General features: G+C 38.0%; 1 protein-coding gene across 6 annotated transcripts in view; it reads right to left on the bottom strand.

The window, feature by feature from the left end:
- Positions 1-18,864, bottom strand: part of PCNX1 (pecanex 1) — a 184,376-nt gene that overhangs the window by 141,426 nt on the left and 24,086 nt on the right. For all 6 annotated transcript variants that reach the window (XM_027552305.1, XM_027552307.1, XM_027552306.1 and 3 more), the window contains exon 2: positions 12,649-12,857. In XM_027552305.1, the coding sequence (XP_027408106.1) occupies positions 12,649-12,857 (209 nt within the window). The remainder of the gene's footprint in view (positions 1-12,648; positions 12,858-18,864) is intronic.

The raw sequence follows: 18,864 nt of genomic DNA, 5'->3' as shown, positions 1-18,864 counted from the left end.
TGTAACAGAATTTCACCGGGACACTAACTTGTTTTACAGAATTGGAAACCTAAGATTTTAGATTTGTATGTGCTGAATTAGAAGGCACAAGTTTAAAAAACTGAAATGATGCTATGTAGTAAAAACAGGCATTGCTGCTGCTGCTAAGTTGCTTCAGTTGTGTCCGACTCTGTGCAACTCCATAGACGGCAGCCCACTAGGCTCCTCTGTCCCTGGGATTCTCCAGGCAAGAACACTGGAGTGGGTTGCCATTTCCTTCTCCAGTGCATGAGAGTGAAAAGTCAAAGTGAAGTCGATTAGTCGTGTCCGACTCTTCGCGACCCCATGGACCGCAGCCTACCAGGCTCCTCTGTGCATGGGATTTTCCAGGCAAGCGTACTGGAGTGGGTTGCCATTGCCTTCTCCGAAAAACAGGCATTACAAAGACATAAGAGAAAAGTACTAGTTCAAATAACCGAGAAGTCCACTTAAAGTACTTAAAGATAATGGCATCCCAAAATAAGGAAAAAAGACCACAACAAATTTCAAAGCAGTTAAGACCATTTTATAATAAGGTTCCTCTAGAACAAACTTTTAGAATAATTCAGGTGGGAATACCAGACCACCTGATCTGCGTCTTGAGAAATCTGTATGCAGGTCAGGAAGCAACAGTTAGAACTGGACATGGAACAACAGACTGGTTCCAAATAGGAAAAGGAGTACGTCAAGGCTGTATATTGTCACCCTGCTTTTTTAACTTATATGCAGAGTACATCATGAGAAACGCTGGACTGGAGGAAGCACAAGCTGGAATCAAGATTGCCGGGAGAAATATCAATAACCTCAGATATGCAGATGACACCACCCTTATGGCAGAAAGTGAAGAGGAACTAAAAAGCCTCTTGATGAAAGTGAAAATGGAGAGTGAAAAAGTTGGCTTAAAGCTCAACATTCAGAAAACATTCAGAAAAAAACATTCAGAAAAGATCATGGCATCTGGTCCCATCACTTCATGGGAAATAGATGGGGAAACAGTGGAAACAGTGTCAGACTTTATTTTTCTGGGCTCCAAAATCACTACAGATGGTGACCGCAGCCATGAAATTAAAAGACGCTTGCTTACTCCTCGGAAGGAAAGTTATGACCAACCTAGATAGCATATTCAAAAGCAGAGACATTACTTTGCCAACAAAGGTTCATCTAGTCAAGGCTATGGTTTTCCCTGTGGTCATGTATGGATGTGAGAGTTGGACTGTGAAGAAGGCTGAGCGCCGGAGAATTGATGCTTTTGAACTGCGGTGTTGGAGAAGACTCTTGAGGGTCCCTTGGACTGCAAGGAGATCCAACCAGTTCATTCTGAAGGAGATCAGCCCTGGGATTTCTTTGGAAGGAATGATGCTAAAGCTGAAACTCCAGTACTTGGGCCACCTCATGCGAAGAGTTGACTCATTGGAAAAGACTCTGATGCTGGGAGGGATTGGGGGCAGGAGGAGAATGGGACGACAGAGGATGAGATCGCTGGATAGCATCACTGACTCGATGGACGTGAGTCTCAGTGAACTCTGGGAGTTGGTGATGGACAGGGAGGCCTGGTGTGCTGCAATTCATGGGGTCGCAAAGAGTCGGACACGACTGAGCTACTGAACTGAACTGAATTATTATCATAATTATCATAATCCTATCTTTTGCCCCAAGTTTTTTATTCATTCTACCTGATATAGAGTCTATGAATTTTTTATCTATCATTACCAAGAATAAAAGCTCTAACATATACGCTGAACATTATTGTGGACATAGTTTATTTTACCATTTGGCATCTAATTCAACCTCCTTGTTAACAAAAAGAAAAAGCAATCCCAAATTCTTCTGGTGAATCACCTCAACCCAAGCTCTCATATGGCTGCGGTAATGCTGACCCCACTCTCAGGGTTAGGGGGAAGGTCTACTGGCCAAAGTCAATCAGTATATCCCAATCTCTTGGTCTAAACAATTAGTAGTTCCAGAATAAGCACATGACCCAACTCAGGTCACAGCACTTTACTACTGAGAGAAGAAACTTCTTTGTATCTGCTTGTCTTAAATGCTGAGAAGAAGAGTCACAGAGCTGCTGTAGCCATTTTACAACCGTAAGGGGAGAACCTGTCTGAGGAACCAACTAAAAGAAAAGCACAGCCTCGTAAGAGGAACCAGAGTCATGAAGTTACTTGAAATTCTGCATACTGCCACATCTGATGACATCCCTTAAACAGAGACTTTACACTACTGTGAGCCATAAATTACCTTAACCCTGTTTAGGTGGGATATTCCATCAACTGTAATCAAAAGATACAGGTAAATAGAACCTGCTTACAAGTACACCTTGCATTTATGCATTTATCACTAAAGCTGTTTGAATTCTAGTGTGTTGTTTTAAATTAATGGTCTAATAATCATCATGTCCTTATTCGCTTACTGGGTCCCTAAGTCTAGGCCACTGACTACAGTTGGCTAATTAATGTCCAACAATGGAAATCAGCTTTCTAACTTTTTGTTAGTTGCTCAGTAGTGTCCGACTCTTTGAGACCCCATGAACTATAGCCTGCCAGGCTCCTCTGTCCATGTGATTCCCCAGGCAAGAATATTGGAGTAGGTTGCCATTTCCTTCTCCAGGGGATCTTCCCAAACCAGGGATTGAACCCGGGTCTTCTGAATTGCAGGCAGATTCTTTACTGTCTGAGTTACTCATCTATAAAAACAAGATATAATGGAACTCAGTTATGAATATGAAGGCAGACTCCGTGTACAAATGTCCATGTGTGAGAAAACTGAAATATGTTCAAGTGTGCTGGACATTTGGTGTTAAGTCACACAGGCTATCTAGGCCAGAATGAGAAATACTTTTCTAATTTGCCAAAATCTTAAGTGTGTATATACAAGCAGTTATCACCCACTGAACGAGTGATGAGTGATAACCAGCAATATTACTGCTAACTCCACTGGAAAGCATCCTCGAATTCAGATTGCAAAGAATCAGAAGATGGTGAGCAAGGTGAAAACCAAGGAACAAAATGTTCGATACCACAGAAAGGACAGACAGCTCTCATCTTCCCTAGTACCTATGCATCAGCTGTAATGATACGTAATTCACATATCATGCAATTCATCCACTGAAACTGTGTGATTCAATGATTTTTAATATATTCATAAAGTGAATGTGGTGAGGCATCCATCCCACAGTCAATTTTAAAACATCTTTATCATCTCAAAAGCAAACCCATTTAGCTATTAACCCACCACCCTCCTCCCATCAGCCCTCAGCAACCACTAATCCTTTGTAACTGGCTTCTTTTACTTAGCACAATGTTTTCAAGGTTCATACATGGTGTAGTATGTATCAGTGCTTTATATCTTTCTCTGGCCAAATAGTCCATCGTAAAGATAGGACACATTTTGTTTATTCAATCATCAGTTGATGAATCATCTTTCTTAGTTTTATATATCACTTCTGAGAGCAAGTTCAAATGATTACAATTAGAACATAAAATTAATAACCAAGCAAAATTTACTAAATATTTAATATATTCTAGTCACAGGGGCACATGTTTTATTTGCATTTTCTCATGAAACATTCCCCTAAAATCTATGCTATAAACACTATCATCCTCATTATACAGATAAAAAAACTGAAAACTGAAAGGTGTAAAAACTTCCCTAAGTTCTCAGAGGAGTATACAACGTAAGCCAAGTCAATGGTATACGGAATTCAGGTGGGAAGGGAGGACATCAATAATACTTACTCAGCACTCTACAGTGTATTATCATATCTGTTCTTTCTGCTTTTTTCCCTTACACACGAGAATATAGATACTCATAATCAGTAAGGACTGATATAAGATTTGAACACCAGGTCCAAGTCTAAAGACCACAGTCTAAGATATCAATAATGCCTTTTAACAAATAGGCACTGAAGTTCTCTTTCCAGTTCAAAACAAAAAATAAACTCCATTATCTACAGAAGGTTTCTTAACATCAGCACGATTGACATTTCAGGCCACGTATTCTCAGCTGCTGGGAACCATCTTGTGCGTTCTTAGGATGGTCAGCAGCATCCCAGAGTTCTATCTGCCAGATGCTGGTAGGATTTCTCCCTGTGATAACCAAAAGTGTCTTCAAATATTGCCAAGTATCTCCTGTGGCGGAGGGTCATCTCCAGTGGAGAAAAAATAATCTAGATCTAATGCTCAATGGTCAACACTGAGTGGAAGGAGGGGGAGAAAAAAAGATGAAAGAAAAAACAAATAGTTCTTTTTATAGAAACAAACTAAATCCTCTTGCAAACTTGCTGTACCTTTCTCTTCTCTACAAATTAAGAAGCAGAACTTTTAGTCAGTTATCAGTGTCCTAATATATAAATTGACTGAGTAAGAATTTTCTTTACTAGGAAGGCTTGTAGATTTTCAGCAATGGTGATTTCAGCACATACCTGGAAAATAAGTAGTTTACAATTCCCACAGAAGCAAAGTGGTCTACTTTCTTCAGTTCAGTAGACCGAACTGACCAAATTCAGGGAATCACTACCTTTACAACTTAATTTCCTCATTTGTTTAAAAAACAAACAAACAAACAAAAAACAGGTACAAGGGAAAGAGGAAAGTAGAAAGGGTCTAATCTGAATTATAAAGAAGATGTCACAAATCAATTTGTTGATAACTAATATCATTAACAGCTCAGGCTTTAACTAGAACTTCACAATACCACCTCAGTACTAAATTTACAAATCTAATCAAGACCACAAGGATGTTCATAAAAGCATGAATAGATAAAAACAAAGTCCCTAAACAGAATAAATCTTCAGAAAATTTAGCCTAAAACTCACCTGAGTATATTTTAAATGGATCCTTAATTTACAATATTGCAAGCATCACTGCATGAGAAACAGAAAAAAGATATATTCTGTTTTCACATATTCACATTCTAAAATTCAACGTGCTAATTTCCTCTCCTGAAACGTTAAAAATGTAGTACATATATAAATGACGCTGATTCTTTAAGATCAAGGTTTAAGATCGTTATTTCTGAGCTTCCATACCTCAGCCAATGGCAACCAGAAGCAGCAGCAGTGAGCCCTACTGCATTTGCTCATCCATGCAACAAACTGACAGCTCTAATGTACCAAGCACAGTGAGAGGCTCTGAAAATAAGTGCATCTGTTTTCCTGTTCATTTCTGTTCCTCAGAACAGAGATTTGTAAGTGGGAGACTGAGGGAAAGGAGATGCCAAAAGCAAATTCTGCAAAAAAGATCTTATTTAATGGTGACGCTTCAAGATACTCTCTTTAAGATTAAAGAAAAAGATGTACACCAATACTATTTCAATTTAATCATGTATTAGAAGTTATAGCCAATGAAAAGTTAAATAAGAATAAGGCATAGAAAGGAAGAAATAAAACTGTCATCATTTGCAGCAAATCAAGAAATAACCTACAAAATTTAACCATTAATAAGGGAGTTTAATAAGGTTGCCAGAAACAAAGTAAACTACTACATTTAAAGGGACAAAAACAAAAAGTAATTAGGAAAAGTTGATAGAATTTAATAAAAGCTATGAAAGCCTTTTAATGGAGAAATGATAAATCTTTACTGAAAGACATTAAAGAAGACTAAATAAGAAATGCAAATCAAAACCACTATGAGGTACCATTTCACACCAGTCAGAATGGCTGTGATCCAAAAGTCTACAAATAATAAATGCTGGAGAGGGTGTGGAGAAAAGGGAACCCTCTTACACTGTTGGTGGGAATGCAAACTAGTACAGCCACTATGGAGAACAGTGTGGAGATTCCTTAAAAAACTGGAAATAGAACTGCCTTATGATCCAGCAATCCCACTGCTGGGCATACACACTGAGGAAACCAGAAGGGAAAGAGACACGTGTACCCCAATGTTCATCGCAGCACTGGTTATAATAGCCAGGACATGGAAGCAACCTAGATGTCCATCAGCAGATGAATGGATAAGAAAGCTATGGTACATATACACAATGGAGTATTACTCAGCCATTAAAAAGAATACATTTGAATCAGTTCTAATGAGGTGAATGAAACTGGAGCCTATTATACAGAGTGAAGTAAGCCAGAAGGAAAAACATCAATACAGTATACTAACGCATATATATGGAATTTAGAAAGATGGTAACAATAACCCTGTGTACGAGACAGCAAAAGAGACACTGATGTATAGAACAGTCTTATGGACTCTGTGGGAGAGGGAGAGGGTGGGAAGATTTGGGAGAATGACATTGAAACATGTAAAATATCACGTAAGAAACGAGTTGCCAGTCCAGGTTCGATGCACGAAACTGGATGCTTGGGGCTGGTGCACTGGGACGACCCAGAGGGATGGTATGGGGAGGGAGGAGGGAGGAGGGTTCAGGATGGGGAACACACGTATACCTGTGGCGGATTCATTTTGATATTTGGCAAAACTAATACAATTATGTAAAGTTTAAAAATAAAATCAATCAATGCAAACAAACAAAAAAAAAAGAAGACTAAATAAATGGAAAGATTGAATATTGTAAGGATATCGATTTTCAGCAGAGGAATCTACATATCCAATGTAATGCTAATAAAAACTCTAAGTCCTTGTAGACTTTGCCTAGCAGACTCTAAAGTTTGTATCAAAGATCAAGAGTAGCAAAGTCACTCTTGAAAAAAAAACAAGGTACAAGGTTTGCCCCACTAGGTATCAAGTCTTGTTACAAAGCTATAGCAATTATGATTTGTGTGGTAAGTACATAGGCATAAACTATATTAACAGAACAGATAGAGCCCAGAAACATACCCATCATTTATGATAAAGTGAGTACCACAGATCAAAAAGGAAAAGATAGTCTTATAATAAAACTGATTAAGCCAGTTATAGATAAAGAAAAACAAATCCTAAATCCATACCTGACAACAGAACATAATAATTTCCAGTACAACTGAAATGTGACAACAAAGAAACATGAAATTTTAAAAAGACAATCTCTGAGAGTATTTCTTGATATCTGGGTAGAAAATAATTTCTTAAATAAGACAAAAAAACATTAATTACCAAAAAAAAATCAATAAACTATAAATTTAAGAAATGTATGATAATCAAAAGAAATCTTAAGAAAAGCAAAATGACAAGCTATAAACTGGAAAAAGACATCTGTAATGTATATAACCAACAAAGGAGTAATATAATGAGTATATATTTTTAAAATTTACTTTTAATTGAAGGATAATTGCTTTGCAATATTGTATTGGTTTCTGCCATACATCAACATGAATCAGCCATAGGTATACATATGTCCCCTCTCTCTTGAACTCCTTCTTCTTAACAAAAAAAGGAGAACTCCAAAGAAAAATGAAACAAGAAATAAACAGGCACTGGAAAGAACAGAAAGCTTAAATGGACCACATATGTGGGGTAAGATGCTCTGCCTCATTAGGAATCAGAAAGGTTAACTACTGATAGAAGTCAAAATAAGACACGTCTAACACTCAACTGTTAAAATGGAAAACTAGTAAAACTTACAAAAACAACAAAATCAAATATTCAGGCTATGAAACAAGAAGGACTTTCACACACTAGTGGTGAAAGTAAAAACTGGTATTATTGTTTTGGCAAACAGTTTGGAATTACCTAATAAAACTGAATGTGAAAATGCCCTGTGAACCAGCTTGCGAATGTCAGATATACACATGTGGCCAAAGAAACCTATGATAATGTGTTATCTGAGCAAAAAACCTAGAAATAATCTGAATGACTATCAACAGAAAAATGGATAAACTGTAGTCTACTCCAACAGTAGTAGACTATATAAGAGCAAACACAAATAACAGCTGGAAGCATCAACATGCGTAAGTCTACAAAATATGAAATTCTGCACAAAAAAAGCCCTTCACAGAGAAAAACAGACAGTATGATTGTCTTTAGGATGTCTTAGGCAGGCAAAATTAAGTAATAATAAGTTTAGGACTATCTACAAAGACTGTATAACAGTAAACCAAGGGAATTTTAAATAAAGATCACTCCTGAAAGGAAAAGAGTAGAATGAAATGAGAAAGACTTGTATTTGTATAATATCCTATTACTTAAGTTGTGTTGTGGTAAGTATTCACTTGGTTATTATTCTCTAAATTATACATATACTTGATATACTGTTTGAAATATACATTTGACAATAAAATTTTTTTGAAAACTAAAAGAAAATAGAAAAGATAAATAACATAAGCATTAAGAATATATACAATTATCCAGAACTAATCATATACAATTTATACAGAACTAGTAAGAGCTAGCAATTACTGAGTTGTTCCACGTATCAAAAATAGTTCTAAGTGCTTTGCATATATGATCTCATTTAGCCTCATAATCCTAAAAGATGATGCTGTGAAAGAGCTGCACTCAATATGCCAGCAAATTTGGAAAACTCCAATCCCAAAGAAAGGCAATGCCAAAGAATGCTCAAACTACCGCACAATTACACTCATCTCACACACTACTAAAGTAATGCTCAAAATTCTTGAAGCCAGGCTTCAGCAATATGTGAACCGTGAAATTCCTGATGTTCAAGCTGGTTTTAGAAAAGGCAGAGGAACCAGAGATCAAATTGTCAACATCTGCTGGATCTTTGAAAAAGCAAGAGAGTTCCAGAAAAACATCTATTTCTGCTTTATTGACTATGCCAAAGCCTTTGACTGTGTGGATCACAAGAAACTGTGGGAAATTCTGAAAGAGATGGGAATACCAGACCACCTGACCTGCCTCTTGAGAAACCTGTATGCAGGTCAGGAAGCAACAGTTAGAACTGGACCTGGAACAACAGACTGGTTCCAAATAGGAAAAGGAATATGTCAAGGCTGTACACTGTCACCCTGCTTATTTAACTTATATGCAGAGTACATCAAGAGAAACGCTGGGCTAGAAGCACCAGCTGGAATCAAGATTGCCGGGAGAAATATCAATAACCTCAGATATGCAAATGACACCACCCTTATGGCAGAAAGTGAAGAAGTACTAAAGAGCCTCTTGATGGAAGTGAAAGAGGAGAGTGGAAAAAGGTGGCTTAAAGCTCAACATTGAGAAAACTAAGATCATGGCATCCGGTCCCATCACTTCATGGGAAATAGATGGGGAAACAGTGGAAACAGTGTCAGACTTTACTTTCTTGGGCTCCAAAATCACTGCAGATGGTGACTGCAGCCATGAAATTAAAAGATGCTTACTCCTTGGAAACTTATGACCAACCTAGACAGCATATTAAAAAGTAGAGACATTACTTTGTCAACAAAGGTCCATCTAGTCAAGGCTATGGTTTTTCCAGTAGTCATGTATGGATGTGAGAGTTGGACTATAAAGAAAGCTGAGCACTGAAGAATCGAAGCTTTGGAACTGTGGTGTTGGAGAAGACTCTTGAGAGTCCCTTGGACTGCAAGGAGATCCAACCAGTCCATCCTAAAGGAGATCAGTCCTGGGTGTTAATTGGAAGGACTGATGTTGAACCTAAAACTCCAATACTTTGGCCACCTGATGAGAAGAGCTGACTCATTTGAAAAGGCCCTGATGCGGGAAAGATTGAGGGCAGGAGGAGAAGGGAATGACAGAGGATGAGATGGTTGGATGGCATCACTGACTCAATGGACATGAATTTAGGTAAACTCCGGGAGTTGGTGATGGACAGGGAGGCCTGGCATGCTGTGGTTCACGGGGTCGCAAAGAGTCAGACACGACTGAGGGACTGAACTGAACTGAATCCTAGAGATAGTACTATTATTTGTCTCATCATCCAGATGAGGAAGCCAAGGCATAAAAGTTTAACTCCCCCAAGGTCACACTATCAGGAACTGATTCAAGCCCCTGGCAGATTAAGTGCAGAATCTACATTCTCTTTGCTTACCCACTAAATGGGGGTATGCATTTCATAACAGAAATAGAATAGACTTAAGAACTATGTAGAATCCAGTAAAAAATTTATGCACATACACCATACACATATACAAGGGAGTCCCTTGGACAGCAAGGAGAACAAACCAGTCAATTCTAAAGGAAATCAGTCCTGAAAATTCATTGGAAAGACTGATGCTGAAGCTAAGCTCCAGTATTTTGGTCACATGATGCAAACAGCCGACTCACTGGAAAAATCCCCTATGCTGGGAAAGATTAAAGGCAAAAGGAGAAGAGGGCATTAGAGGATGAGATGGCTGGATGGCATCACTGATGCAGTGGACATGAACTTGGGCAAACTCTGGGAGATGGTGAGGGACAGGGAGGCCTGGCACGCTGCAGTCCATAAAAGAGCCAGACAAGACTGAATGACTGTACAACGACCACACAATGTCTCTGAGTGAGGCTTTCTATTTTAAAAGCTGAGTTCCCTCCAAATTTAATACATTTATCATCAAAATTATACTGAGATTGTATGGAGAATGAGCAGACAAGGGAACATCTCACAAAAAACTAAGCATACGCATGAGAATAACTAAGATAATATTAAAACAGTGATGAGCTATTCACACTGCTAAGTATTAAGCATACTAGAAAGCCAGTGTATTATAAGCAAAGAGATCAATGGGGCAGAAAACAGAGCCCAGAAATGGACATAACAATGCATTATTCATTCACTGTTGTTGGTCCTAACAAATCTGAAAAAAAAATTAGAAATGTTCTTCAGATTGACTACAAGTTAAAAATAAAAGATAAAATGGTAAAAATACTGAAAGTACACACAGGTGAAAATTTACATAATTTGGGGGAAAGAAAAATATCTTACAAAACTTGATATCAAAGACAGAACTAATAAACTTGCACAGAACAGATCATAAAGAAATTAACTGTGGCATATAAATACATAAATAAAATGCCATAAAGTGAGGAAAAGTATTTGACATAAAAGATGAGTTGATATCCTTCATAAGTATCTTCTCCAAACCAACAGTAAAAAATTAACCACTGATAGGAAAACATACAACTCACAAAATAACAAATTTAACTGGAACAACATAAGGAAAATGCCTCCATTTCACTAGTAATCTGAAAACTGAAAAAATTAAACAATGATATATTTACCAGCTTGTGAAAATACTAAATAATCAGTGCTACCAAAAGAGGGGGGAAAAAAAAACCTCCAACTGCTCATCACAATAATTAAAACGTTAAAACTCTTTGGACTTTGGCAATATATATTAAAAAATGTGGCATAGTTTTTGAGTAATTCTACTTCTGCTAAATCATGATAAAAAAATTTTAGTCATTTAAAATTTAAACATCACAGTGATCTAATACTTGAATTTAAATTAGAAAATAAATAACTAAAAACAAGATAGCTAAATTAAGCTATTGTATACCCATAAAATGGAATACTGTGCAGTCATTAACAATACTATCACAGGGGAAAAAAAAATACTATCACAGGAAAAAAATGTTTTCACTAATTTGAAATATTTCCTGAGTACCTATTAGTGCAAGACACTGTTCAAGAACCTAGGAATAAAATAGTTTGTAGGAAAAACAAGGCACTGCCTTCAAGAAACTTATAAATGCAAAGAAATGATTACGATTATTTCAGATAGTGATTTATGCTATGAATAAATTATCACAAGAGTAAAATATCTGTTCAATGAACAAATGAGATAATCATGTTAGGGATGAAGGAAAATGTAACTGAAAAAGGACAAAGGCTGTAAGTGCACTGAAGATGGCACAGAAATACTGCCCTGTCTTAGAAGATGAATATCCCCTTTTAACGGCATTATTTACCTTGATATAATATATTATACTGAGTGGAAACATGGCATAGTGGTTAAAAGCATGGACTCCAGAGCCTGAATGCCTGGATTACTTGATCCTTCTCACCTTACTTTCCACATCTGTAAGTCAGGGATAATAATAGCATCCATCTCATAGAATTGCTTCTGAGGACTGCATGAGCCTAAAAATGTTGTATGCTCATAAAGCAACAATTGAAGAGTTACAATAGGGACACCTATTATTTCTATGAAGTCACAACCTTTTGACTGTAACAACTAAATTCCTCTGGCTGAGGCTGAGGTAACAGGGTAGAATGTGACTGAGAGCAGCAGGGAGAATATTTTACCTGAGACAGGAAAAGCAAGCCTCTAGGAGGGGGTTACCACTACACAGGAATCAGTCATGCTAAGGTCGAGGGAAGGAACAGCTAAGTTTCTAAGGTAAGAATATAAAATTGAAAAAAAATTTACAATAAAGGGAACACTGCAGATTATAAGTGTCAAGTAAAATATCATCACAACTTAAGATGCATACACATTTTATATAAAAGTATATAAGTATATGTTCATACATGTAACTACATATATGTATAAGAAAAATGCTTTGATTTACGAAGTCATATTTTATTATTTCTTTAACTTGTTTGCCACTGCTTTTGGTCTTTGGTGTGTTTAATGATTATACAATTATGATTATTATCATTCAAACATGTTGTTCATTAATAAGGCCAAGGATACCGATTTATCTCCAGATAGTCACCTTTGCTATTGTCTAATGTGACAATCACACCTGTCACTGTATTGATACTGGTAAAACCAGGTGAACAGAAGAGGCCTGACACAATAATCACATCACTGGACACAGGCATCACTGTACATCTTTAAAAACTGAGTGGCACAAGTTTCCTTACCTCGGGCCATTGCTATCTTTTCTCCGTGTTGAACAGTTGCCTTGCTCAGTTTTGGATCGCTGATCTGTGAACTCATTTGCGTTCCTATCTACAATCTCTCCAGCATCCAGGGCTCTGTGGAGTCGATAGTTGACCATCTTCAGAACAATGAAAACAGCAGCTATCACAGGACAATAAACTGCTACTATAATCATGGAAGAAGGAAGGGCCTTAAAGAGAAAGAAAAGATAGGCATTTTAAAATCTTTTATACTTTATTCAACTAGAGAAATCTGTAGCTAAAATAACAAACACACACATTCTCACACAAAGCAACGACTGTGTTCCTAACACTAAACTGTAAAAGTATAAGACAGCACTATCTAATACAGTAGCCACTTGCTACCTATGGCTAGCGAGTGCTCGAAATGAGGCTAGCCCGAATTGAGATGTGCACTAAGAGTAAAATAACAATGGGTTCTGAAAATTCAGCATGGAAAAAAGGGTGCAAAATATCTCAGTCTTTATATTAGTTGTTGAAATATATTTAGATTATATTGGGTTAAATAAAATATATAATGCAGCTTCCAGAAAATTTTAAATTACCTACATGGCTCACGTTACATGCCCAGTGGACAGCACTGGTATAAATAAAGTTCATGCCAAAAAGCTTATAATCCAAACAGAGAGTTAATGTATCACATTACATAATATGTGAATAAGACAGGGTTGTCCTCCAAATATAAATAATCCTTGTTTATGTGCTCCCTGTTAACTTTTTTTACGATATAAACACACTCATTTCCTTGGGCAGCAAGGTAAAGACACTGTGTTCACTATCTATGCTGACCTCACTGTCTCTTAAAAAATAAAAGTTGTTAATAATTAATCTCATAGATTAACTATGAGAGAAATTGTAGAATTGGGGGAAAAAAATTTCAGGTCTGCCTTTCAAAACAAAGAGTTAACCAGAAGGTCATATTTCTCAAAATCTCCTTTAATCAGACATTTTTCCTGAGAGCATTTAACCATAAATTTGTAACTAGTAATACAACTACCATTCCCCTGAGGCCTTTCTTTGCTGTCCTATAGTAAGTCACAGTTCAATATCTAGCTATAAGAAAAAAATTGAACAGCAGTTTTGCTTCCAAGTTCAAAACACTAAATTCATTCAGATTATTCTTTTAAGTCCAGGCTCTCTCCTTGTGTGGTTTGGGATCTTTGTTGCCAACTACTAAAGTAGCTGGTGCTTCTACTGAGCTACAACATAAACAATCATTGGTCTATTTGGAGACAAAAACGGAACTTAAATTTTTATTAGCTTTAAAGTTGTCTGCTCTGTCCTTGTGTAACAGAAAAGGGAGTAAAAATAAAACAGCAAAAATAAATCTGGCAAATGAAAACAAAAATTAGCAGAATTTCAAAGCAGTATGCCTGGGGATGGGGTGGTGAACCATAGGTACTAATCCTGTCCTAAACCATAAATTCCATCCATCAGTAATATCTGAACCAACTTTCCTTAATACCTTTCCAGATAAAGAAAAACTAGACAGCAATAACAAGGGGACTGCCTTCCTCCCAGAGTCCACCCTCAAATCCATCAGTCCTGTGGCTATTTCGCTGGGCACAAAGGGTCAACTGGGGGAAGAATTAAGAACCATTTTTCTAGAGCTACAGTGGGACAGTCAATTGGCACTGGGATCTAGCTTTTCTACTGGTATACCTGAAGCTTGGGGATGCTACCTTTACTCAATCATCCTAATGGAAAATTTCTTTTGGCTTATTCACCAAAAAAAAAAAGAAAGAAAGAAAGGTAAGTGCATAAGCTAAATCCTACCAAGTGCAGAATTCAGTTCCCTATCTGTACCACCTTTCACTTCCGGCAGACAGAGAATGCTGGGGGAAAAAGGAAGATGAAGGTCTTAGTAACCAAACATTGTCCGTAAACTTGAAAATGACAATTAATTAGAGGTAAAGGAAGAGGTTAGGTCATAAAGAAAAGGACTTTTTTTTTTTTTTGGCCACACTGCCCAGGATCTCAGTTCCCGGACCAGAGACTGAACTCAAGCCATGGCAGTTGAAATGTGGAGTCCTAACCACTGGATCTCCAGGAAAATCCCCAAAGGAATTCTTTTATTTTTATCTCATCTTTTTAGTCTAAAGAGTATGTATTTTACTACATAGGCAGAACTTTTGCACAAGTAAGTGAGGTAGTCACTTCTGAACTTTAGGACAATCCCATTCATCAAGGCACCCCATGGTAGGTGGGTATTGGGGGAGATGTTTATGAAAGTGTTACAAGGAACTGGGAAGAAGAACCAGGAAGTAGTAATATCTTTAACTGCTTAGTATTTTCAATACACCTATCTATATTAGCTTCCAGTAGGGTTTATCCCATTACTTGTGGAGTCCCCAAAGGAATGTTTTTAACCTTAGAGGTTTCCCATGGAGGCTGCCCCCAAAGGACTCAGAAAGGCCCTCGTATCACAACCACAGCTTGAGGAATTCAGCCCTCTTGCCACAGTCCCCTTCAGGGGGTTGAGGTTAAGGATTCCAGGTTAAGTTTTTCCTTTCAGAGGATGGGGCTGCAGAAGACAAGAAACTATTCCCATTGTCAAGATTCAGACATACATGCCCAAAGAAAAAATCTCAAAATATAATTTTCTATAATTCCAACTACATAGTCAAATTGATTTCAGCAGGCCACCTGGGAACTTCTCACAAGCTCAGAATATATTTTCCCCAAGGCACTGGCTTACAAATGAACCATTGAAACTTGAGCCTACCCATATTCCTGCCCTCTCCAGGAAGCTCAGACAGTAAATAATCTGCCTACAATGCAGAAGGCCTAGGTTCGATTCCTGGGTTAGGAAGATACCCAGGAAAAGAGAATGGCAACCCACTCCAGTATTCTTGCTTGGAGAATCCCATGGACAGAGAAGGCTGGTGGGCTACAGACCGTGGGGTTGCAAAGAGTCGGACACGACTGAGTGACTAACACATACACACATATGTATTTCTGCACGTTAGAATTTTATCTACATACTATTTTAATATGAATAGAACTATTAAAAATACTAAATCTTTTTCTGTTTACACTTGCATTTTATATTTATGTCACTCTAAAATAAAACATGTACTTGTATTTACATTTTTATCTACAGTAGAATGTGCTTAGGAAAGCAACATTAAAAAATACATATCAACAAGCTGGAAAGAGACCAAAGTAATATATACAGTACATACAGGCCACCATCAATATACATGTGTTAGGAGTAAAGATAGGCAGCTTAAAACATATACAAGAAGACAGAGCACAAATGCGAAAAATAAGGGAGGGAATAAAAGTCCTAAGAAATAAAAGTAAGGCTGTCTACTGATGGACTAAAATTATCTTCCATATTTTATAGGAATTTTTCTATACTTTAAATTTTCCCAACAAGAAAAGAAAAAGCTATTAGATGATCTGAATCTGTAAATTCTGGTCAAAGTCAATGTCTTTAGTTAAAATGTTATACTTGAGTGCAGGCTGAGTTGCTTAAGGCATGTCCGACTCTTTGTCACCCCGTGGACTGTAGCTCACCAGGCTCCTCTGTCCATGGGATTCTCCAGGCAAGAATACTGAAGAGGGTTGCCAGGCCCGCCTCCAGGCGATTTCCCAACCCAGGGATGGAACCTGCATCTCCTACTTCTCCGGCACTAACAGGTGGGTTCTTTACCACTCTATTTCTACCCTCCTGTTTCATAAAACAATTTTGTTCAGTTCATTTACATATATCTTTAGTTATCTAACTAAAAGCCATCATGAAAAAAAAAAAGCCATAATGAGTTATCTAACATAGGCTTACACAGCACATTATCATCATTTTGGCATATATCATTTAAATTATTACATTTTGAATATGTATGATGTTGTTACTGCAAACTGTGTTTATAACAGATACCCATTTGTGTTTTATTAGGACAATTTTTATTCCTTTTCTGTTCATCTCATAAATGCATATTCCTATCTCCGTATCAACAAAAAGAAGACCAGGAGCTGACTGTGGCTCAGACCATGAACTCCTTATTACCAAATTCAGACTGAAATTGAAGAAAGTAGGGAAAACCACTAGACCATTCAGGTATGACCTAAATCAAATCCCTTATGATTATACAGTGGAAGTGAGAAATAGATTTAAGGGCCTAGATCTGATAGATAGAGTGCCTAATGAACTATGGACTGAGGTTCGTGACACTGTACAGGAGACAGGGATCAAGACCATCCCCATGGAAAAGAAATGCAAAAAAGCAAAATGGCTGTCTGGGGAGGCCTTACAAATAGCTGTGAAAAGAAGAGAAGAGAAAAGCAAAGGAGAAAAGGAAAGATATAAACATCTGAATGCAGAGTTCCAAAGAATAGCAAGGAGAGATAAGAAAGCCTTCCTCAGCAATCAATGCAAAGAAATAGAGGAAAACAGCAGAATAGGAAAGACTAGAGATCTCTTCAAGAAAATTAGAGATACCAAGGGAACATTTCATGCAAAGATGGGCTCAATAAAGGACAGAAATGGTATGGACCTAATAGAAGCAGAAGATATTAAGAAGAGATGGCAAGAATACACAGAAGAACTGTACAAAAAAGATCTTCACGACCCAGATAATCACGATGGTGTGATCACTGACCTAGAGCCAGACATCCTGGAATGTGAGGTCAAGTGGGCCTTAGAAAGCATCACTATGAACAAAGCTAGTGGAGGTTATGGAATTCCAGTTGAGCTATTCCAAATCCTGAAAGATGATGCTGTGAAAGTGCTGCACTCAATATGCCAGCAAATTTGGAAAACTCAGAAGTGGCCACAGGACTGGAAAAGGTCAGTTTTCATTCCAATCCCAAAGAAAGGCAATGCCAAAGAATGCTCAAACTACCGGAAAACTGCACTCATATTACACGCTAGTAAAGTACTGCTCAAAATTCTCCAAGCCAGGCTTCAGCAATCTGTGAACCGTGAACTTCCTGATGTGCAAGCTGGTTTTAGAAAAGGCAGAGGAACCAGAGATCAAATTGCCAACATCCGCTGGATCATGGAAAAAGCAAGAGAGTTCCAGAAAAACATCTATTTCTGCTTTATTGACTACGGCAAAGCCTTTGACTGTGTGGATCACAACAAACTGTGGAAAATTCTGAAAGAGATGGGAATACCAGACCACCTGACCTGCCTCTTGAGAAACCTATATGCAGGTCAGGAAGCAACAGTTAGAACTGGACATGGAACAACAGACTGGTTCCAAATGGGAAAAGGAGTACGTCAAGGCTATATATTGTCACCCTGCTTATTTAACTTATATGCAGAGTACATCATGAGAAACGCTGGACTGGAGGAATCACCTCAGATATGCAGATGACACCACCCTTATGGCAGAAAGTGAAGAGGAACTCAAAAGCCTCTTGATGAAAGTGAAAGTGGAGAGTGAAAAGGCTGGCTTAAAGCTCAACATTGAGAAAACGAAGATCATGGCATCCGGTCCCATCACTTCATGGGAAATAGATGGGGAAACAGTGGAAACAGTGTCCAGACTTTATTTTTCTGGGCTCCCAAAATCACTGCAGATGGTGAGTGCAGCCATGAAATTAAAAGGCACCTACTCCTTGGAAGGAAAGTTATGACCAACCTAGATAGCATATTCAAAAGCAGAGACACTAATTTGCCAACAAAGGTCCGTCTAGTCAAGGCTATGGTTTTTCCTGTGGTCAGGTACGGATGTGAGAGTTGGACTGTGAAGAAGGCTGAGAGCGGAAGAATTGATGCTTTTGAACTGTGGTGTTGGAGAAGACTCGAGAGTCCCTTGGACTGCAAGGAGATCCAACCAGTCCATTCTGAAGGAGATCAGCCCTGGGATTTCTTTGGAAGGAATGATGCTAAAGCTGAAACCCCAGTACTTTGGCCACCTCATGCGAAGAGTTGACTCATTGGAAAAGAGTGATGCTGGGAAGGATTGGGGGCAGGAGGAGAAGGGGACAACAGAGCATGAGATGGCTGGATGGCATCACTGACTCCATGGACATGAGTCTGAGTGAACTCTGGGAGTTGGTGATGGACAGGGAGGCCTGGCGTGCTGCGATTCATGGGGTCGCAAACAGTCAGACACGACTGAGCAACTGAACTGAACTGAACTGATCTCCATAACTGAGTAACATACATTGTTTTATCGTTAATAATTCATTATGGCATTCAAAACTTGCAGTTGCAACAGTCGA

The sequence above is a fragment of the Bos indicus x Bos taurus genome, chromosome 10 (genome assembly GCF_003369695.1).
Source record: "Bos indicus x Bos taurus breed Angus x Brahman F1 hybrid chromosome 10, Bos_hybrid_MaternalHap_v2.0, whole genome shotgun sequence".
Lineage (NCBI taxonomy): Eukaryota > Metazoa > Chordata > Mammalia > Artiodactyla > Bovidae > Bos > Bos indicus x Bos taurus.
Note: the sequence above shows the minus strand (reverse complement) of the source record. Positions and strands in the feature narration are given on the sequence as shown.